Genomic DNA, 20777 nt, shown 5'->3' with positions numbered 1-20777 from the left:
CCTGAAGAAAAAGAAGTGTCTAATTTGGGCTTAAACATTTATATATATATATATATATACATATATATATATATATATATATATATATATATATATATATATATATATATATATATATATATATATATATATATATATATATATATATAAATGTTTAAGCCCAAATACTTACTTCTGATCTTATAAGGAGTCCAGGTAGGAATCTGTGTCACAAATAATACCATGGAAACAGTACAAATGAAAATTGAAAGCTGTTCTTTCTGCCCCAGCATTTGCAGCTAATCTCTTACCTGAGGTGTGGATGCCTAAAAATATGTTCTATCTCAGTGATGGCAAACCTTTTATGCATCGAGTGCCCAAAGTGTGTGCATGTGTGGCAGAGACCCAAAACAGAACTGAGGCGACGGCACACATGCCACAGCGAGGGTTCTGCGTGCCACAGGTTCACCACCACTGTTATATCTCATGATTAGTCATTGGCTGAAGATCCTGTTGTTGTTTTTTCACCCACCTATTACCCGTTGTATTGGCAGAGAACAATTATACAAGCCTTGAGCTCTAGGCTAATTAGAATTACTCAACCGCTTTTGGGATGCACCCCACACACACACACACACACCCTCCCCACAACTCAGATGCCTTCATTGATTTATCACTGGTTGATGCCATCAATCTATATTAAATATGTGCAAATGTATTGTAGGAAAAGTATGTCAGAATGTGTGTATGAGAATGAGAGGGAAGGAAGACGAGAAAGATTGTATTGATAACACCTCCTTCATAAAATATTTGAAGGTAAATAGAGGAGGGAGATATTCACTTGGGTTATAACTGTTTTAGATCTATTGGTGACTTGGAGAGGATGGGGAAAAATTCTTATTCTCTCTGCGTTCATCACTTCCAATTGAGATAAGGAGAGAGCTTTGTAGGCCAATCTTCACAAGCTTCCTACCCATCTCTTATGGAATATGGGGGAAATCCTTGTGTCTTTGGAGCACTGCAATTAAGCTGTGGCTATTTACAAGGTCAGAAATCTCCACTTGGAGGCAGGTTTCTCTATCTAACCTTGTCTTGAAGCAGGAGTTGTGAAGGTTTAAAAATGCATTTAGAAGTAATAAACAAGTTGGCCAAGAAAACTTCTTCTTGCTATAGCATTAGTGGGATAAATTGTCTGAAAGTAAGGAGAATCCTTTAGGCCATTAGGAAGCTAAACTTATTGTTCTTAGATCCATAACCTACTTAAAAAATTAACAGGTTTTAGGGGGATTACCGGTAGTTGCCTTCTGCCTAGTCAGTGATCTTTATTGATGGAATTAGGTTTGGTGTGTGAACAGTCTTGAATGATTTGGATGCATTATTTATTGGGGCATCGGAATAGAGGACATAATCCCAGGTTGATTTCTCCAGTGATCACATTGCTGACGCCTTTCTCAGAAAGCACTGGAATGTTACTAGGGAAGGCGTTTTCCTCCAATATCCTTGCAGAAAACTTAAACAAAGTCTTCTGAATATTAGTAGAACTTTTCCCCCATTACCTCTTGTTTTCTTTCTTTCTCTTTCTTTGTTGTAAACAAAAGAATACGAACATGAGTTTGTCTGTCTGTTGAATATGCGGTTCATGATTTCATTCTAAAAATTCTTCTTTCAGGTAGTCAGCTGTCTGTAGATAGAAGACACTTAGTTTTGTCTTCTGGAACTCTGAGGATTTCCGCAGTGGCCTTACATGATCAAGGACAATATGAATGTCAGGCTGTCAACATTGTAGGATCTCAAAGAGTTGCTGTCCATCTGAATGTACAACCAAGAGGTAAACTTGCATAAGGCAATTTGCATGCTGTTATTTCTTCACAGTTTTGAGTATTTAAATTTTAAACTGTCTTTAAATGTTTCCTCTTCTTTTGCCAGGGCAGTGATGTAATTCTATTTTAAAAAGTACTTTTAATCTTTGCTTACTGCGGCTTACTTATATTTGCCATACTGTAACTATGTTGATTGAGTGGTAGTTCAGTTGTTTCAAAGATCTAGCAAAGATCTTTTTCTTAATTTGTTGTACAACTAGACTTAGTATCCCACGACTATCACTAAGTGTTGTATTTTATGATTTATGAGGAATGTATTTTTATGATGACTATGATCATGATTTATCACATATAGCAGTGATGGTGAGTGTTTTTCTGCTCAGGTGCAAAAGGGCGCACACGCAATAATGCACGCATGTGTGCCCATGCCCATAATGCAATGCCCTCCCCCCACGTTTCCCCCACGCATGGGCACAGGCCTCGCTGATGGCCTCCGAAGCCTGTGGATGCCAAAAAATGGCCCCCATGGGCCTACTGGAAGTTTGGAAATGACCCCCCCCCCCCCATTGCCCTCCGGAAGGCCCAAAATCAGCTGGCCAGTGCACGCCCTGGAGCTGACATAGGGCAACACCTCACGTGCCCTCAAATATAGCTCCACCTGCCAGAGGTTCGCCATCAGGGATTTATAGTTTTTATGTACACTGAGAGCTTATGCACTGCAGATAAATTCCTTGTGTGTCCAATCACACTCGGCCAATAGAATTCTATTTTATTCATTGTTTTCTTACAAACAAAAATCAGCATTTTGTTTACTGAAATGAATTGACTGAACTAAATATGTTCTAAGAAAGTGGAGGGGATACAAGAGGGTTAATATCTCATCCCCATAAATTTCTTATTAGTGCTCTGATCTGAGCCAGGTCCCCAAGCTTCCTTTTGAATACAGTAATTGTGTTTTTACTGATTGCATGTTTAAATAAAGCGTAGATGGAATCCAAAATTCAGCTGTTACTGGGTGGATAGAGAACTGAGGAGCAGAAACATTATATGTGGGGAAAATAGGAACTTCATAGTTGTTAAAGCATAACGATGCATTAGTCCTTGTATTAGGAAAGGAATGTTAGCATGAAGAGTTGAAAAACAATGGCTAAGAAACTAAATTAAAAAGTCCTTATCCTGAATCAAGTCTTTGGAATGAGCTCAGGTTCATGTTTTATATTTATTAGATATTTATTAGAAATTTATTTAATCCTTAATTTTAGATAAATTATATTCTGTACTATATTAATTATATGATGTTAGACTGAAAACTAGGTGATTATGATTTGAATAAAAATTGCTTATTTAAAAAAATTATCAGCTTGATATTTCCTTCTGGGAATCTTTATTTTAGTAACTCCTGTGTTTGCTAATGTTCCAAGTGACATGACAGTGGAAGTGGGCACAAATGTACAGATTCCATGCAGTTCTCAAGGAGAACCAGAGCCAGTAATAACATGGAATAAGGTACTGCATGCCAGTTTAATATTTCCTAACTTTCTGCAGAGTTCTTTCTGTAAAAAGAATATGCTTGCTTTGTCTGAAACCACCCATTGTGGAGGCTACTCAAAAGGCAGTCAGATTTTAATTAACAGGCTACTTTGATTAGAGTTTAAAGTGTTACACTGAAAACCTAATTCCTTCCAATTATAGGTAATCCTAAACTATGAGTACAATTGAGACCCAAATTTCTGTTGCTAAGTCAGACAGTTGTGAGTTTTGCCCCATTTTATAACCCTTCTTGCCACAATTGTTAAGTGAATCATTGCAGCTAAGTGACACAGTTTTTAAGTGAATTTGGCTTCCCCATTGACTTTGCTTGTCAGAAAGTCACAAAGACTGATCACATGACCCCAGGATACTGCAACCTTCTTAAATATGAGCCAGGTACCAAGCACCTGGATTTTGATGACATGACCATGGAGATGCTGCAACTGTCGTGTGAAAAACGATCATAAGTCACTTTTCAGAGCTGTCGTATCTATGAATTGTTGTAAGTCGAGGATTGCCTGTATACACAGGATCTACACAATTCTGTTAAATTTCATTAAAGCATTAGGAAACACTATGGGTACTCCTAGGTAGATCTGGGGGAAAAAACTGTTCAAACAAATACAACATTAAAATAACAGTTTTTATTCTATGGTGATTGTGGTGGAAAGCTTGAAGTTAAAGCACATATGCCTTTCAAATTATATACAGATAGTCCTGGTTTATGACAGACTTGGAAAGAGTTGCTTCCAGCTGCCATAAAACATGCCATTCCCATCTCCCCATGGTTACATTTTGGTTGCTTGGCAACTAGCTCACATTTATGACTGGTTGCCAAGGACCTTACAAGCAGAGGGGATGGAGTGAAGCTGGACTCCTTCCCCAGCCCCCTAAAGGATTCCATCTCTGTGCAGCACAGAGGGAAGCTGAAATCCTTTGGTGGGCCGAAGGAACAGAACTGGAATTTTTAGAATTTCAGTTCCATTCACCTAAAATTCTGAAGATTCCAGCTCTGTTCCTGAAGCCCTCCAGAGGATTTCCCTTTCAAGCATGGAAGGGAGGTGAAATCCTTCAATGGGCTGCAAGAACAGAGCTGAAATCCTGAATTGCATATGGGGGGCAGGGGGGGGGGACTGAAATCTTTTGGTGTACATTTGAAAGTGAAAGGGCTGCCTGCCAGTAGGATTCAGCTCCATGTCGAACTGAAATCCTCCCGACAGACAGACAGATCTTTTGCTCTCTCCACTTAAAGACCCAAGAGATTGCTTAACAGTTGAAACATAGAGAGTGCTGGATTGTGGTCATTGAGCAAAGCAGTCATGTGCTTCTTAATCACTTAATCACAAATGATGAGATTCGGGTTTCATAATTTGCACAATTTAATAACCATCAAGTCAATTGTAAGTTTTCAGCACTTTTGAGCCTCTTTATAAACTCTTAAAGTTGAGTCCAAACTTAGTTCTGCCTAGGATAAATTTCCTCAAGGCAAACGGATTCAGTCAGAGAGATAACTTTAACTGTTAACTTAAATGAGTCTCCTCTGAGCATTATTAAATCTGGATGCAAAGCACTGAGTAGGAACCAAGAGGTCCGCTCATATGAATAGTATTTTTTCTCTCTCTCCTCCCTCCACCACTTTCTTACGTTTGGTGCATCTGCTGTAGAACATTTTCTCCTAAAGGAGCATATTTGGAGGGCATATTCTGGGGTGCAGGAAGCAGTGAGGGAATCACATTTTTCTGTTTTGCAGAAGAGGTAGTCCCATCAGTGGTGTTTACTGTTTTCCTGGGAGGCCTTACAGTAGTCTTTCTTAAACTGTTTAACTCAATTACAACTTTTCTAGTCTTGAATAATATAATTACATCCCCCAAAAAAGAAAACAGATTCTTTTTCACAAACTTCTCAGCAGTGGCCGTCCCAAACTGGATCCTAAATAACAATTTGAAATTGATTCATTAACCCCAGGATATATCCAAATTACCTCACGTTTAAAAAACACTGCCTTAGAATAAGACTAAGCTTTCAAAACACAGTTTATGCATATGAATCAAGAATTCCTTACCTGTTAAGAGTTGGAAATTTAAATTTAGATTTTCCTTTGACACAATTTAAAGAACACAAAACAAACACCTTCAAAAAATTTCAGTTCTTCTAAAACACTGCCTAAGTTATGGAATATCTTGGCCTTTTTAATTGCTACAGGATGGTGTTCAGGTGACAGAAAGTGGGAAATTCCATGTTAACTCTGAAGGATTTCTTACTATTCGAGATGTTGGCCCGGCAGATCAAGGCCGTTATGAATGCGTAGCAAGGAATACGATTGGATATTCCTCGGTTAGCATGGTACTAACTGTGAACGGTAAGATTTATACATGAGAATAGACAACTGCAGATTAAGTATTGTGTGCATTGAATTAAATTATTAAAAGTTATCAGTGTAATGCATCAGTATTTTGGAGTAATTATTAAATTTGACTTTAATAATCAACCTCTCCTTTAGTAACTTTTATTTAATAAAACGGCACCGAGTAACATGTTTGTTGGTTGCAAATTTAAATCAAGGACAGATAGTCTAAAACTTAAATAAATGTTTAATGGAGAATTATTTAATGTTCAGTGTAATAGTTTATTTCAAAAGCTTTGGGGAAATTATACTTACCAATGGACACAAAAATACCAAGAGGAGTTTTGTTGGCAGAAAAAGTCTCATTTTCATCATATTCCTTTATCTTTTTCACTTTTTTTGTACCTTCTTTTGTCTAGAGGATGGGTGTCAAAACTCATTGCGTCATGATGATGTCATGTGTTGTATTGCAATGTTTTTTTTCTTTTGCAAAGCTGGGTGGGTGTGGCCTGAGCGTGACACATCTGGGCCACGGACTGCCAGTTTGACACCCGTGGTCTCTAGAGCAAGAGGTTACTAAACTCCATGGATATATTTCACGGGATCCATTTTCATGAATGGGAGAAATGTCCCAGCTTTCTTTTCGCTACTTCACTAATTGAAATTTAGTTTCAATTGTCTTGTTATTGATTTAAAGGATTAAAAAAAAACACATATATTGCATATTTACTATTTTTTATATCTTGATCCTTTTATTTAAAAATAATTAGTTTCCTTTTAGGGCAATGTAGGGCAATATATTTTATTTTATGTTTTTGGATATACTTTTATAAGAATGGATTGATGGGTTTAATCAGATGCTCAGAGGTGGCATGACGCAAAAGGTTTTTCTAGACATAAAATCTATAAGTTCTTCCCATGTTAGGGGCATGATGGGGATAATGGCTGCAATTATTTTTCTTTTTTAATAATGGCAACAAATTACAAAAAGGGAGGAGAACAAGTGTACTATGCTATTGAACAATATATCTTATATTATTTATCTAATAGTACAGTGTTTTTCAACCTTTTTTGTGCAAAGGCACACTTTTTTCATGAAAAAAATCATGAGGCACACCACCATTAGAAAATGTTAAAAATTTTTAACTCTGTGCCTATATTGACTATATATAAAGTAATTTTCCCACGGCACACCTTACACTATGTCACGGCACACTAGTGTGCCACGGCACAGTGGTTGAAAAACACTGTAATAGTATATCAGATAATAATATTGCCATGCAACAAAAGTTGTCCTTCATACTTTCACCTAAAATGAGCACTCCTGTTCAGTGTTCCTGATCAATTGTTCTTTTGAAGGGAATTACAGCCCCAATTCTTCTCCACCTTGCTTATTCTGTAGCTTACTCCCTCATTTTGATTGTTCTAAATATTTTTTTTCTGGAAAAAAAAATGGAAAGTATATTTTTAAATAGTGGTTGTGAAAGAGTAACTTTGTAGTTTTATAACATTCCCATCAGATGAGTAATTTTACAGAAAATTGTAAATAGAATTTTATTTTTAATACCAAAATAATGTTATGTCTAGACTTTGCTTATCTGTGTAACTCTGAAAAAATGTTTAATTTCCCCCTTTTTTCTTCTTAGTTCCTGATGTGAGTCGAACTGGAGATCCCTTTGTAGCAAGCTCAATTGTTGAAGCTATTGCTACTGTTGACCGAGCAATAAACTCCACACGCACACATTTGTTTGATAGGTATTGTATATAATTGGAAGGATTTGTTTATATCATAATAATATATTGGTTGTCTCTTAATTACTTGATTACTTTACTTGAACTTGACTTGGAATCGCAATACCCTAATTCTTATAATCGTTTTAGTTGGTTCTTTCCCAGTTTCCTATCCTTCCACAAATACACCTGTTAGGTATTTGTGTAACATAGTAGATGACAGTAGTCTATTTTCCCATTGGGTGCTGGAACTTTCCTCCTTTAGGTCTTCTGGGTATTTCCATTTTTCATACCAATTGAAGGGGAGGCCAGTTTAAAGCGAAGGCTGCTAAACATTGGAAATGAAACTTAATATTATTTCTTGATGGCTTTACGAAAGATTCCTCTTAGCAGCTGTCAAATGCTAATTTTTTAAAATCTTTTTTTTATTGGCTTGCAGTACTGGATAATTACTTGAGGTACGTACTTGTAAATTGCTTAGAGATATTTAATATAAGCATTATTGCTAATCTTGAATAGTGTTAGGAATAAAACTAGAGCTAAGTTAATCTTATTCTTCTAGACGCTATGTTTATTTTTTGTCTTTTTCTTGTTAATTTTTTAGTCGCCCTCGATCGCCAAATGATTTACTAGCCCTATTTCGATACCCAAGAGATCCTTACACTATCGAACAAGCAAGAGCTGGAGAAATATTTGAAAGGACGCTGCAACTAATTCAGGAACATGTACAAGATGGTTTAATGGTTGACCTTAATGGAACAAGTGGGTGTTTTTCTTTTGCACGCTGTAGGAGTGCAGGACGTGAGGCCAGAGCATTTCGCCTCTTCTTACCACCTCTCTTCTCCTTCTGAATTGTTGCTTCTCTCTTGTGACTGTATATACAAGGTTTGATTTCCTGCGATCAGAGCCAGATTCCAATATATTCTGTGGCCCATTGTGTAACAACGTGTGTGTGTGCAATTTAATGTCTTTTTCCCCCCTCCTCTCCACTGAATACAGTGAGAGAAATATGTTACCCAGCAGTGCTTTTTCCATAAAATTCTGCCATCAAATGCACAGTCACAAGGGAAGGGGATCCATGATTTTGCATAAGCAACGTTTTCCCTGTTTCCATTCTTGTCTCTTCTCGTTTTTGTATCTGATGGGATTACTGTGTCATCTTTAACTTTTTGTAACATGTCGGTCTCCCCAGTTGCATCTGCCAAATAACCATTTTCTGTCTCATGTTCCATCGCATCTGCTCTCCGTCTCTCATGTCAGTCAGCAGATCCTGAGTACAGAATTGTACTCTGTAAAATAAGTAGAAGTCGAAATAGATTTCTAAAAAATTGAGTGAATCATAGATTTTCTGTGATTGAAACCACTGGGTAAAAAGAAGGGGCCAGCTGCTTTCAGTTTCCTTAAAACTGGGGGATAAAATTATAAATACCAGTGCAGTTAGAAACACAAGGGACGAGAGAAGGGGGAGAGCAAGATGAAATTACAGAAAGTAACTAGAAGCAAGGATTGTGGTCTTCAAGATTAGGATCACACAATTGATGATGACGTTAATCTTAAATGAAAGAAAATCAATCAATCTTTCTTAAATCTGTCATGCCGTTTTATCGGGAAAGTCCAAATAAAAATAGATGCTTTGGTATTTATAAAAGCAATATCAGTTTTTGACTTGGTGTTATTTACAATCATCCAGTGTTTCAAAAACTAAGCCTTGCTACATGTCAAATAGAATCTCCAGGATGAGCCTAATTTGGATTTTTCTGATAAATTCTAGAAGCAGCAGAAGTTAAAATTAAATTAAAAAGCAATGGTTTAGTCATTCTTCCATTATCTGGCTGTTATCTATTCTTCTGAGATAAGTTTCAAAGAATTTGATTTAGATTAAAACGTTACAGAAGCGAAATGAAAGGGAGTTGTTAAACAGTCTAGTATTATTAGCCAGATTTATCAGTTGAAAAGAAGTATCTTTTGCTTAGCATATTTCTTGCATTTTGACTGTTTCTACAACTTAAAACCTAACTTCAGATTCTAGATTAGGAAATGTACAAGATTTGTGAGCATCTGCTTTGTCAATTTGGAACATCACCAGATTGAGTAATATAAGTTTCCCAAGGATGTCTGCAGCTGAACAGATCAATTATGCAGCTATTTATCGCATGATTTCATATTCAAATATCAAAGCCAAATTGTTAGAATGTGTTTGACTTGTTAAAATCAAATAAATGCATCTGTAGCAGCACTATTCATGTTTTTTTTTAAATTATAAATTAATGCAATTTCCTTATTAAACATTATTGATGTTAATGTGTACTAAAAGATAATACACAAGTAATCCTGGTAAAAACTAATTTCAGGTTTAATGCTGTTCATTTATTACCTCATGATAGCTAGGTTTTAAATTCTTCTTCACTCTTCATCACTATGCATACCCAAGCACAGTATGAGGAACCTCATAATAACAAGGGTTGCTTGGCAATAGAGTTATTAACTCCAGGCAGAAATCCTTTACATATAAGTAAATTTGTGGATCAGAAAAGATCTCACCTATTTTTTTTTACAAAGGGTGGGGGGCAGAATTCTGTCCAGGAGTCTTTACATTTGCAACATTTCCTAACACATTCTTCCAGTAATTTCCTTAAGAGTCAATAAATTAATCATCCCTGCAAAAATATTTTTTAATCCCTTCATTCTCGAGAATTTCATATCATTTTTTGAATAGACTTAGCAGAGTAGCAATTTTGTAGGGCACCATTTTTACTTTGATTGTCAGCTAAAGAATTTTGATTGATCAGCCATAGACTTTGAACCAATGATTGGATTACATTAAGTGATGCCTTTCGGAATATCATTGGAAGTAGAAATTAAACTTCAGCATTTTCATACTGGTTTCCATACTTAACTTACACACCAAAATATTTTTTAATTTTTCTTCCTCATTTCCTGTTATTGTACAATCTATAGAACTAAAAGACCTTAAAATACAGAATGCCTGCTCAACGTGATCTTTAGCCAGTTATTCTGTCTGCTTAATAAACTGATGAGAAAGGCTCATCGTACTTGAGGTTTTTTTCACGACCTCTCCAGCATTTCTTGATTGATTTGATTTTTAGCCTGCCTTTATTACTTTAGGAGTAACTTATTTTTTCTCTCTCTTGTCTGTTCCAGGCTATCACTATAATGATCTGGTATCCCCGCAGTATTTGAATCTGATCGCTAACCTGTCGGGCTGCACTGCCCATAGGCGTGTGAATAATTGTTCCGACATGTGCTACCATCAGAAATACAGAACACACGATGGGACGTGCAATAATCTCCAGCATCCGATGTGGGGAGCCTCTCTCACAGCCTTTGAACGACTGCTGAAATCAGTCTATGAAAACGGTTTCAATTTGCCAAGGGGCATCGGATCTAATCGACATTACAACGGATACACGCTCCCAATGCCCCGTTTGGTATCAACTACGTTAATAGGGACCGAAACAATAACTCCAGATGACCAGTTCAGTCATATGCTAATGCAGTGGGGCCAATTCCTGGATCATGACCTTGACTCCACGGTGGCTGCCCTAAGCGAAGCCAGGTTTTCAGACGGTCAGCATTGTAGTTCAGTTTGTACCAATGACCCTCCGTGTTTCTCTATCATGATCCCGCCTAATGATCCTCGGGTCAGAAATGGAGCACGGTGCATGTTTTTTGTACGTTCCAGTCCCGTGTGTGGAAGTGGCATGACCTCCCTTCTCATGAACTCCGTCTACCCACGAGAGCAGATCAATCAGTTGACCTCGTACATTGATGCCTCCAATGTATACGGCAGTTCAGAGCATGAAGCGCAAGAGGTCAGGGACTTGGCAAGCCACCGGGGCCTCCTGAGGCAGGGTATTGTGCAGAGATCCGGAAAGCCTCTTCTCCCATTTGCGACGGGCCCTCCAACAGAATGTATGAGGGATGAGAACGAGAGCCCAATTCCCTGCTTCTTAGCTGGAGACCATCGAGCCAATGAACAGCTGGGACTCACCAGTATGCACACACTGTGGTTTCGGGAACACAACAGGATTGCTACTGAATTACTGAAGCTGAACCCACATTGGGATGGCGATACAATATATCACGAAACACGTAAAATCGTTGGTGCGGAGATGCAGCATATAACCTACAGCCACTGGCTGCCCAAAATCCTGGGAGTGGTGGGCTTGAAGATGCTCGGTGAATATAAAGGTTATGATCCCAACGTTAATTCTGGCATAACAAACGAATTTGCAACTGCAGCTTTTAGGTTCGGACACACCTTGATCAACCCCGTCCTCTATCGATTGGACGAGAATTTCGAAACTATTCCGCAGGGCCACATCTCTCTCCATAAAGCTTTCTTTTCCCCATTCCGGATTGTAAATGAAGGAGGCATCGATCCGCTCCTTCGAGGGTTATTTGGCACTGCCGGTAAGATGCGTGTGACTTCTCAGTTGTTGAACACTGAACTGACGGAGAGACTCTTCTCCATGGCTCGGGCCGTAGCTCTCGATTTGGCTGCCATGAACATTCAGAGAGGGAGAGATCACGGGATCCCACCCTACCACGAATTTAGAGTCTTTTGTAATCTGTCTTCCACACACACATTTGAAGATCTGAAAAATGAAATAAGGAATCCCGAAATCAGAGAAAAACTCGAACGGTAAGCTCCCAATGTCAATGTTATTTTTATTGGTAAGTTATTGAGGTGTTCTAACATAAAGGAGAAGCTGTTCATTGCCAGAACTGTATGATGCATACGTGAAACCTCCCATATATTGGTTTCATACACACATTTCAGAAGGAGCTCCAAATCCATTTTTTTATTATATTGGGAGAAGGTTTTAATCTTCTCATGTACAGATAGTCCTTGACTTATGATCACAACTGAGCCCAAAATTTCCATTGCTAAGCAAGACAGTTGTTCAGTGGGGTTTGCCCCATTTTAGGACCTTTCTTCCCACAGTTGTTAAGCAAATCACTGCAGTTGTTAAGTTGGTAGTGCAATTGTTGTGTGAATAAGACTCGCCTACTGACTTTGCTTGTCAGAAGGTCCCAAAAGATGACCACGTGATCCTGGGACACTGCAATTGTCATAAATACATGCTAATTTCCAAGGAGCTGGATTTTGATCACGCAATGGTTGTAAGTGTGAAAATCAGTGGTTACTTTTTTCAGTACCATGGTAATTTGTTGTTGTTAGTTGCGAAGTCGTGACTGACCCATCATGAACCCATGGACAATGTTCCTCCAGGCCTTCCTCTCCTCTACCATCCCCCGGAGCCCATTGAAGCTTATGCCTACTGCTTCGGTGATTCCATCCAGCCACCTCATTCTCTGTTGTCCCCTTCTTCTTCTTTTGCCCTCCATCGTTCCCAGCATGAGGCTCTTCTCCAGTGAGTCCTTCCTTCTCATTAAGGTGGCCAAAGTACTTGAGTTTCCTCTTCAGGATCTGGCCTTCTAAAGAGCAGTCAGGCTTGATATCCTTTAGGAATGACTGGTTTGATTACCTTGCAGTCCAAGGGACTCACAGGTCTTCTCCAGCACCAGAGTTCAAAGGCCTCCATTCTTTGGCGCTCAGCCTTTCTTATGGTCCAACTTTCACAACCATATATTGCAACTGGGAAAACAGTAGTGTTGACTATACACACTTTTGTTGGCAGGGTGATGTCTCTGCTTCCATGGTAATGTCAGTCACTAAATGAATGGTTGTAAATCAAGGAGTACCTGTACTATAAAAGCAAAGAGGTAACTTCTCTGCTTTCTGAGCTGCATTGTTTACCATAGTAAATTTCTATGTTTAAGCTTGGTTATTACTTATAAAGCCTTACATTGTTTAGCGTGATTCTTTCCAGGACTGTCTGTCCTGGAAAGGGATCAAGTCTATCTATATAAGATAGACTTGATCCCTGTAATTAAACATGTCACCTCGAGGGACCCTGGGAGCAGATCTGCGATGTCTGTCCCCTGAACAGCATCCCTATCCAGAGATTAGTTTGGCCTCCACCCGCCTCTTCTTCAAGTTAACATTAAAAACATGGCTCTTTCCTCAGGCCTTGGGTAGCATGTCTGGTGTATCCCTCTAGGTTGGGGGTGATGTGGGGAGGGGGGAGGGGTAATTTCACTGTTCTCTTGGACAGTTTTCCTTCTTATAGAACATTTTCCCTGTTTGGAGTTTAATGAAGCTATTCAGAATCCTTTGGGGAGTTGGGCGGCCTAGAAATTGGACAGATAAATATGTAAACTGTGCAATTCCTGAAGAAGAGGTTGCATTGCTGGTCTCCTCCCCCACCATCCCATCATGTCCTTGACCTTTCTAAGGGATCGAGGAAATATTAACATTTGCAGTTGGAGGCCCTATGAGAATATAAATGTCTCTGTATGCAAGCTGTCGGTTTTCTTTCAGAAGGCTGAATACAAACATTTAAGTGGCCCAGAAATCCATGAAGTTATGTTAAGTAGAATTTATTACTGAGCAGCTAAGAAGTCATGATGAAAAAATTCTAATAACTGTCAAATGTCCAGCGCAAGTGTGGCTCATATAAAGAATGGCCGAATTCCTTGGGCCTGTTTCTCCTCCTCCTCCTCCTCCTCTCTGGGCATAGGATTACGTGACATTTATCTTAGTTAAAACATCTCTGAGACGAAGACTCTCTTGTCCTTTGGAGATAACTGTTTTTTTCTTTTGGTAACAGCAACATCTAGACCAGGATTCTCCAACTTGGCCACTTTAAGACGTGTGGACTTCAACTCCCAGAATTCCCCAGCGAGGCTGACTGGGGAATTCTAGGTGTTGAAGTCCACACGTCTTAAAAGGGCCAAGGTTGGAAACCCCTGCTCTAGACACCCAATTGTTTACTTTTAACCATGTAAGAACTAAATTTCAGATAAGCTTTCACATAACAGATGTTTACCCTAAAATTCATGGTCAATGGGAGATGTAGATAATCAACTCATTCTTCATTGTAGCTCTTTTCTCTAGTTTTCATAATCATTCCCTGGATTTGAAGGAATTCGGTTTTTTATGCCAAAGTAGAGTATTGTTTTGTTACTTCTTGTCTTATACATGAAGACTTCTCACATCCACATATTATTATAAAATCATTTTTGAAAGTTTAAAAAAATATCTAAACTATTTCCTGACATTCTAAATGAAAAATTAGTATGCAGTTCATAGTGTGTTCACATTTGGATGCCTATATAGTGCACAAGCTTTACATATGGAGAATGGTAGTGTACATATTTTGCCAGATGTTTTCCTGGATGAAGTAAGCTACCTACAGAGAAAGTTCCTTGAACCAACCAAAGTTTACTATGGTGGGTATCATATTCTGTACCAGATGTAAAGAACCATGTTTTGGAAATCAGCTGATACTGCATGATGTTTCTTTACCTTTTAAGAAACATTTTTAAAAAGCTAGAGAGCCTACTACTTTTTTCTACCAGTATGCAGTTAATCTCTTCCTTTGAAGACAGTTGCATTCTACACAGGTTGAAATATAGTCTTTCTGTAATACGTGAAGAAAACGCTGACTGCTTGTTTTTAACTTTGTAGATTCAGAACTAAATCCATTGAGCACTGTTTCAAATTAACACATAGTAAATGTGGCAAGTAAAACTTGAGCCAAAAGATATAACAAATCCAAAATAATTCCTGTTAGTTTTAGTTTTTAAGATTCAATATAACACTGAATTCATACTTTGGGTCAACTGCAATCATTTATTTTTCTTGCATAGATTATATGGTTCACCACTGAACATAGATTTATTTCCTGCTCTTATACTAGAAGATCTAGTTCCTGGAAGCAGGTTGGGACCTACTCTGATGTGTCTCTTGAGCACACAGTTTAAACGTCTCCGAGATGGAGACAGGTAAGTTTGGTATAAAACTACTCATCCTACACTTCCAAGAGTTCCAGTCAGAAGATTAACAACCTAGAACCAAACAGGCAGCAACAGTGAGCAATCCTTCTCTTTGCAACTCACTCTATCATTTGTGAAGGGCCATTTCTTCCCACGGATGCCACAGGAGTCAGCAGCAGAGAAGTCTTAATGTTTAGGAGTATAATATACTTTCCTGTGTGAAGTGAATAGCAATAGCACTTTGACTTATATACCGCTGCACAGTGCTTTACAGCCCTCTCTAAGCTGTTTACAGAGTCAACCTATTGCCCCCCCTGAGTCCTCATTTAACTGACCTTGGAAAGATGGAAGGCTGACTCAAACTTGAGCTAGTCAGGATCAAACTCTTGGCAGTGAGCAAAATTAGCCTGCAATACTGCATTCTAACCACGTGCCACCAGACTGTGTGTGCAGGATTTAGGAGTGCAAGGAAGCTTTTGCATGCAAAGCTCTTGTCAAGGATTCCTTGTTACATGCCATTATATTGCCATTATGGACATTGATGCTTTGATGCTTGAAAGATTGATAGAAGGCATAGAGGGGCTTTGCAGCTCATTTGAGTTATCCATAATGAGCTTAGATTTATTCAGATAATACAAAAAAGAATGTCTCTTTTTATGTTTTATGGTATGTTTTTCTAAAAAATAATTTACAACACTTTTTCAAGAACTATCAGAAACAGTGATGGCATAGAGAAAGAGAAAGTCAATGTAATGAGTAATGTTCTGCCATTAAACATAACCATACTTTAAATGTTCTGTTAATGCAGTGTTCCTCAACCTTGGCGACTTTAAGTCCTGTGGACTTCAACTCCCAGCTCTGCTGGCTGGGGGATTCTGGGAGTTGAAGTCCACAGGACTTAAAGTCGCCAAGGTTGAGGAACACTGTGTTAATGTGAATAATATATTCCTCCCTTTTCTTAGTACTGAATCCTTTTCTGTTACCCTGAATGCTGACTAAGAGTTTATTCTTACTTGACGTGAGACTACAGGTTGTGGTATGAGAACCCAGGTGTGTTTACTCCAGCTCAGTTGACTCAGGTCAAGCAGTCGTCCCTTGCAAGAGTTCTCTGTGACAACGGGGACAACATAACCAGAGTGCAACGGGATGTTTTCAGAGTGGCTGAGTTCCCACATGGCTACGGAAGCTGTGCTGAAGTTCCCAAAGTGGATCTCAGGATGTGGCAAGACTGCTGTGAAGGTACAGCCATATATTTTCTTCTTTGGAAAAGCAAGGCTTATGGGTCTCCAATAAAATAACATCGTGAAATGCAGGAAGTCCTCGACTTACGACAGTTTATTTAGTGACCGTTCCAAGTTACAGCGGCACTGAAAAAAGTGACTTATGACCGTTTTTCACAGGACCGTTGCCGTGTCCTCATGGTCACCTGATGAAAATTCAGATGCTTGGCAACTGGCCCCTATTTATGACAGTTGCGGTCGTGGTGGCCCTGCGATCTCCTTTTGCGACTTTCTGACAAGCAGAGTCAATGGGGAAGCCACATTCATTGAACCACCGTGTTACTAACTTAACTGCAGTGATTCACTTTAACAATTGTGGCAAGAAATGTTGTAAAATGAGGCAAAACTCACTCAACAAAGATCTCGCTTAACAACAGAAATTTGGGGCTCAATTGTCGTACGTTGAGGACTCTCTGTACTTGGTGTCCTGTGTAAGCAGGTCTGACCAAATTACTTATAAAGTTGTTCTTTCCATTAACTGTCAGACTTCCACTCTCCATGCACAGATCTCATTGAACGTTCCTGTCTTAGAGGAGACCTGGTTTCATATCCCCCTTGAGGGTCCCTGGGAGACCACCTGGATGATGTGTTATAATTCCTATTTAAACCATTCATTGTATGATGTAGATGTTTCCTAAGCGTTGGGCAAGAGCCGCTCATGCTTTGTAAACAATCTTAAGGCAACATGTTAGTTCCCGTCGCCTTGCTCTTTACGCTTCAGCGAGTTTACATTTCTGAGATAGAAACAGATTGTATCAGCCAAACCTAGTAACAAATAACCTGGCAGGAGTTTGTATGGAATTGGGTCCTTGACCTAGAAGCTAACCTCTCAAATGAAAACTTTAAAAGCCTTTATCATTCAGAACCTAGAGGGCAACCAGTGAAGAGTATTGAATGGAGGTAGGAGAGTAGACTAAGGCTGCTTATTAAAAGACAAATGAAGTTCTTGATCCAAAAATGATAGTTAATGTGCACAGAAATTGTCCTATTTCCTGCCTCTGCGGTTTCCGAGGTAGAAGAGACTTTAAATCTTGTGATTCCACAACTTCTCAACATTTCTCAAGAGCCTCGTTTCCTAGAAAAGATTGGCCAATGTTGTTGCTTACTTCGTCTTTAATAAGCATTCTCCATCATTATGGGGGAGGTTTGTTTTGATGCTCCCTGGGTGGGATAAAGTTTTGGGAAATGGAGCAGAATCATAGCAGAGGTAAAGAGCCCCTTTTGAACAAGGTCTGAATTAGAAGAGGTGTGAACCAGGGCTGGGTTTTGGCAGGCACTACTGCCGGTCCGCTTGTGGCCACGCTGCTTGTGCGCTTGATGTGTGCTGCATGAGCAGTGCAATAAAAATTGTTCTGCGCAGAAGCAAAAAACAAGATGGCAGCGCCATAGGCGCCACCCAGAGAACCAGTTCAGGGGTGTGGCAGGCAGCGACCAGGCCGCCAAACCACTACCGGTTCGGCCAAGCCAGTCCAAACCGGTAGGAACCCACCAGTGGTGTGAACTCAGTTTTAAAAGCAGCCAGATTCCTTGAACTGGGAAAGTTTTAGAGTGTTTTAAAATTGCTAGTTAGATTTGTCTCCGGTGGCTTCGGTTTGTTCTTTGGCGATCGGTAAAAACTGCTCACATTATGAGATGGAGGAAATACAGGCTAATGTACAGCTAACTGTTGTGTAATGGCACTTGGTTTGGGAGTGTGTATGTGCATCTATAGCAGTGGTGGGTTGCAGGTGATATGCCCTGGTACGGGCCTAGTGGAGCCTGCCCGGAGCACCAGATTCCATTCCGGTACAGTGCTCCGGAGGGTCCACCCGCCTGCCTGAGCTCCTTACCGGTCTTTTAAGTCATCAGTGCTTCCGTGCATGTGCACGGCGTGTACAGCGCCTTTACGATACTCCATTGAGCAGCTGGAGAGTTGCAGAGGCACTAAGATGCATGCGCGCGCTGTGTGCATGCGCTGCGCTCATCCATGTGGACACTGACGGAACCCACCACTGATCTATAGCTATGACTTATCTTCTACCTATATATCTTTGCCTATTGCAGGGGTGTGAAACTTGCAGCCCGCGGACCGAATACATCACATTCTGGCCACTCCTACCTCCGGTTTAGCAAAGGTGTAAAAAGTAATTATGTGTCACGTGATGACAACGTGACGCTGCAAGTTTGATACCCCTGCACTATTGGAACAATACATTTTTGATGAAAATTGCTAGCCATCGTTCTAGATTCGTGTGTGAAAATATACTATGGTACAAATTTCTGGGAACAAGCACTTCTTAGTTTGGTATAATTCAAATTCCAGAGTTTATTCAGTTATTCCATATTTATTCTTGTGTTTGTAAAGTATCTGTTTTTATTATTAGCTGTTTTTTTTTACTCTTAAATATTTTTCCAGGTTCAGTATGATATTTTTTTAAAAAATGTTTTGTCTTTGGAACATTTAAGTAAGTGCCAGCTTAATCATAACAACATAAAGACAAACACACACAGCAACATTTCTTCCACGTAATAATAAAACCAGGAAATGGTCTATTTCACTGTGTGATAGATGGTTAGTATTCCAGCTTTGTCTTATTTTTGTCTGTGACCTCTGACATGTACTCTCTGCCTTCCACTCAGCATCAAGGAGTCTAACTACCAAATTTTTCGGAGTATAAGACGCTTCAGAGTATAAGACGCACCTTAGTTTTTGGGGAGAAAATAATAAGAAGAAAAAATTCTGCCTCTGCCTACCAGCTTCCATGGTGCTCAGCTGACACATGGTAACAAGGTCAGCCAATGAATAGGCATAGCAACCGAGTCAGCCAATGAGGGCTATTTGGACTCTGAAATTTGCTGTGTGAGCAACAAGGAGACAGGAAGGAGCCTGATTTAGGCAAGAACTAAAAGTGAAACTGCTTGTGTTTTGCTTGTATTTACTGCTACCTTGGAAAAACCTGCTTTTGGTGATGTATTGTGTGTTATTATGATTTTGAATCCTGCTGAATCAGTTACTGTGCTGTCTGAATGTGATGGCTGCTGCAAACTCTGACCAGCCAGGTCAGCTTTGGCACTTATTGCAGCCTGATTCAGCCCAGCTGATTGGCGGGTGGATCGGACTGCCAGAATACCCCTCCAATCACCTGTTCCAGGCTTCAGGGATTGGCACAGACCATCGCTGCCTCCATGCCTCACGTTTTTGGACGCTGGTGGGGCTACATTCAGTGTATAAGACGCACCCAAATTTTCACCCTCTTTTTGGAGGGTTGAAAGGTGCGTCTTATACTCCGAAAAATACAGTAGGTAGATCTGTGGTATGAAAGCCTCAAGTCTCTGCTTTCATGTCACAGATTTACCTAGTTAGACATCCTTGATGTTTGTTCAGACACCTGACTACCCAGAACAGTGCAGCCAGTGGAGCCTTTTAATGAACAACCCTAGTAAGAGATAACAATTTTTTTTTCATAAAATGCCGTTTCATCGTCAGCTAGGAAGTTTAACACAGAAAACCTCTCAGTATCACTGATATGGGACTGTGAAACCTTACTTTCTGATTTTTTTTTACAGCATTTTTCTTGGGTTAAGAATATTTAATTTTGTTGATTCGGGGAAGCTTGGAACATTGTGCTCCAAGCCGCCCTGAATCGCTTCAAAAGGAGATGGGTGGAAAACAAATAAAAAAAACTGAAGATATTAATTTATACCTTCAATTCTGCCCCATTCATGCCTTCTCCGTGCCAGAGACGGTGTAGCGGAATGCTGTTTCCCAGAGCTTCACAAAGATCGGGATGAAGAGAGCTTTGGGAAAGTGACCTGAAGGAAGTTGCTGAATCCCTTCTCCTGCAGCATCTGCCAAAGCAAGGAAACTTCCTAATTTCTAGACATGCTGGAATACAACACCTCTGTCCTGCTAGGCTCTTGACCCTTATGCAATTGAGCTAGCGCTTATATACTGCTCCACAGTGCTTTACAGCCCTCTCTGCGTGCTTTACAGAGTCAGCAGGTTGCCCCCAACAAGCTGGGTCCTCATTTTACTCACCTTGGAAGGTTGGAAGGCTGAGTCAACCTTGAGCTGCTCAGAATCGAACTCTTGGCAGTGGAATGCAGAGTTAGCCTGCAAAACTGCATTTTATCCACTGCGCCACCATAGCTCATTATGCAGCCCATCATCATATTCTGGTCCTGATCTCTTGATTTCCCTGATTCTTGTGACTCAGATGATATCAACTTCTGTCTATCCCACCAGCC

General features: G+C 39.7%; 1 protein-coding gene across 2 annotated transcripts in view; it reads left to right on the top strand.

The window, feature by feature from the left end:
• PXDN (peroxidasin) overlaps positions 1-20777 on the top strand; it is a 79780-nt gene that overhangs the window by 47867 nt on the left and 11136 nt on the right. For both annotated transcript variants that reach the window (XM_032213419.1, XM_032213418.1), the window contains 8 exons: positions 1649-1807; positions 3193-3305; positions 5532-5688; positions 7320-7428; positions 8009-8166; positions 10567-12070; positions 15145-15279; positions 16301-16509. In XM_032213419.1, coding sequence (XP_032069310.1) covers positions 1649-1807; positions 3193-3305; positions 5532-5688; positions 7320-7428; positions 8009-8166; positions 10567-12070; positions 15145-15279; positions 16301-16509 — 2544 coding nt within the window. The remainder of the gene's footprint in view (positions 1-1648; positions 1808-3192; positions 3306-5531; positions 5689-7319; positions 7429-8008; positions 8167-10566; positions 12071-15144; positions 15280-16300; positions 16510-20777) is intronic.

Source organism: Thamnophis elegans, chromosome 3, assembly GCF_009769535.1.
Source record: "Thamnophis elegans isolate rThaEle1 chromosome 3, rThaEle1.pri, whole genome shotgun sequence".
Classification (NCBI taxonomy): Eukaryota; Metazoa; Chordata; class Lepidosauria; order Squamata; family Colubridae; genus Thamnophis; species Thamnophis elegans.
Note: the sequence above shows the minus strand (reverse complement) of the source record. Positions and strands in the feature narration are given on the sequence as shown.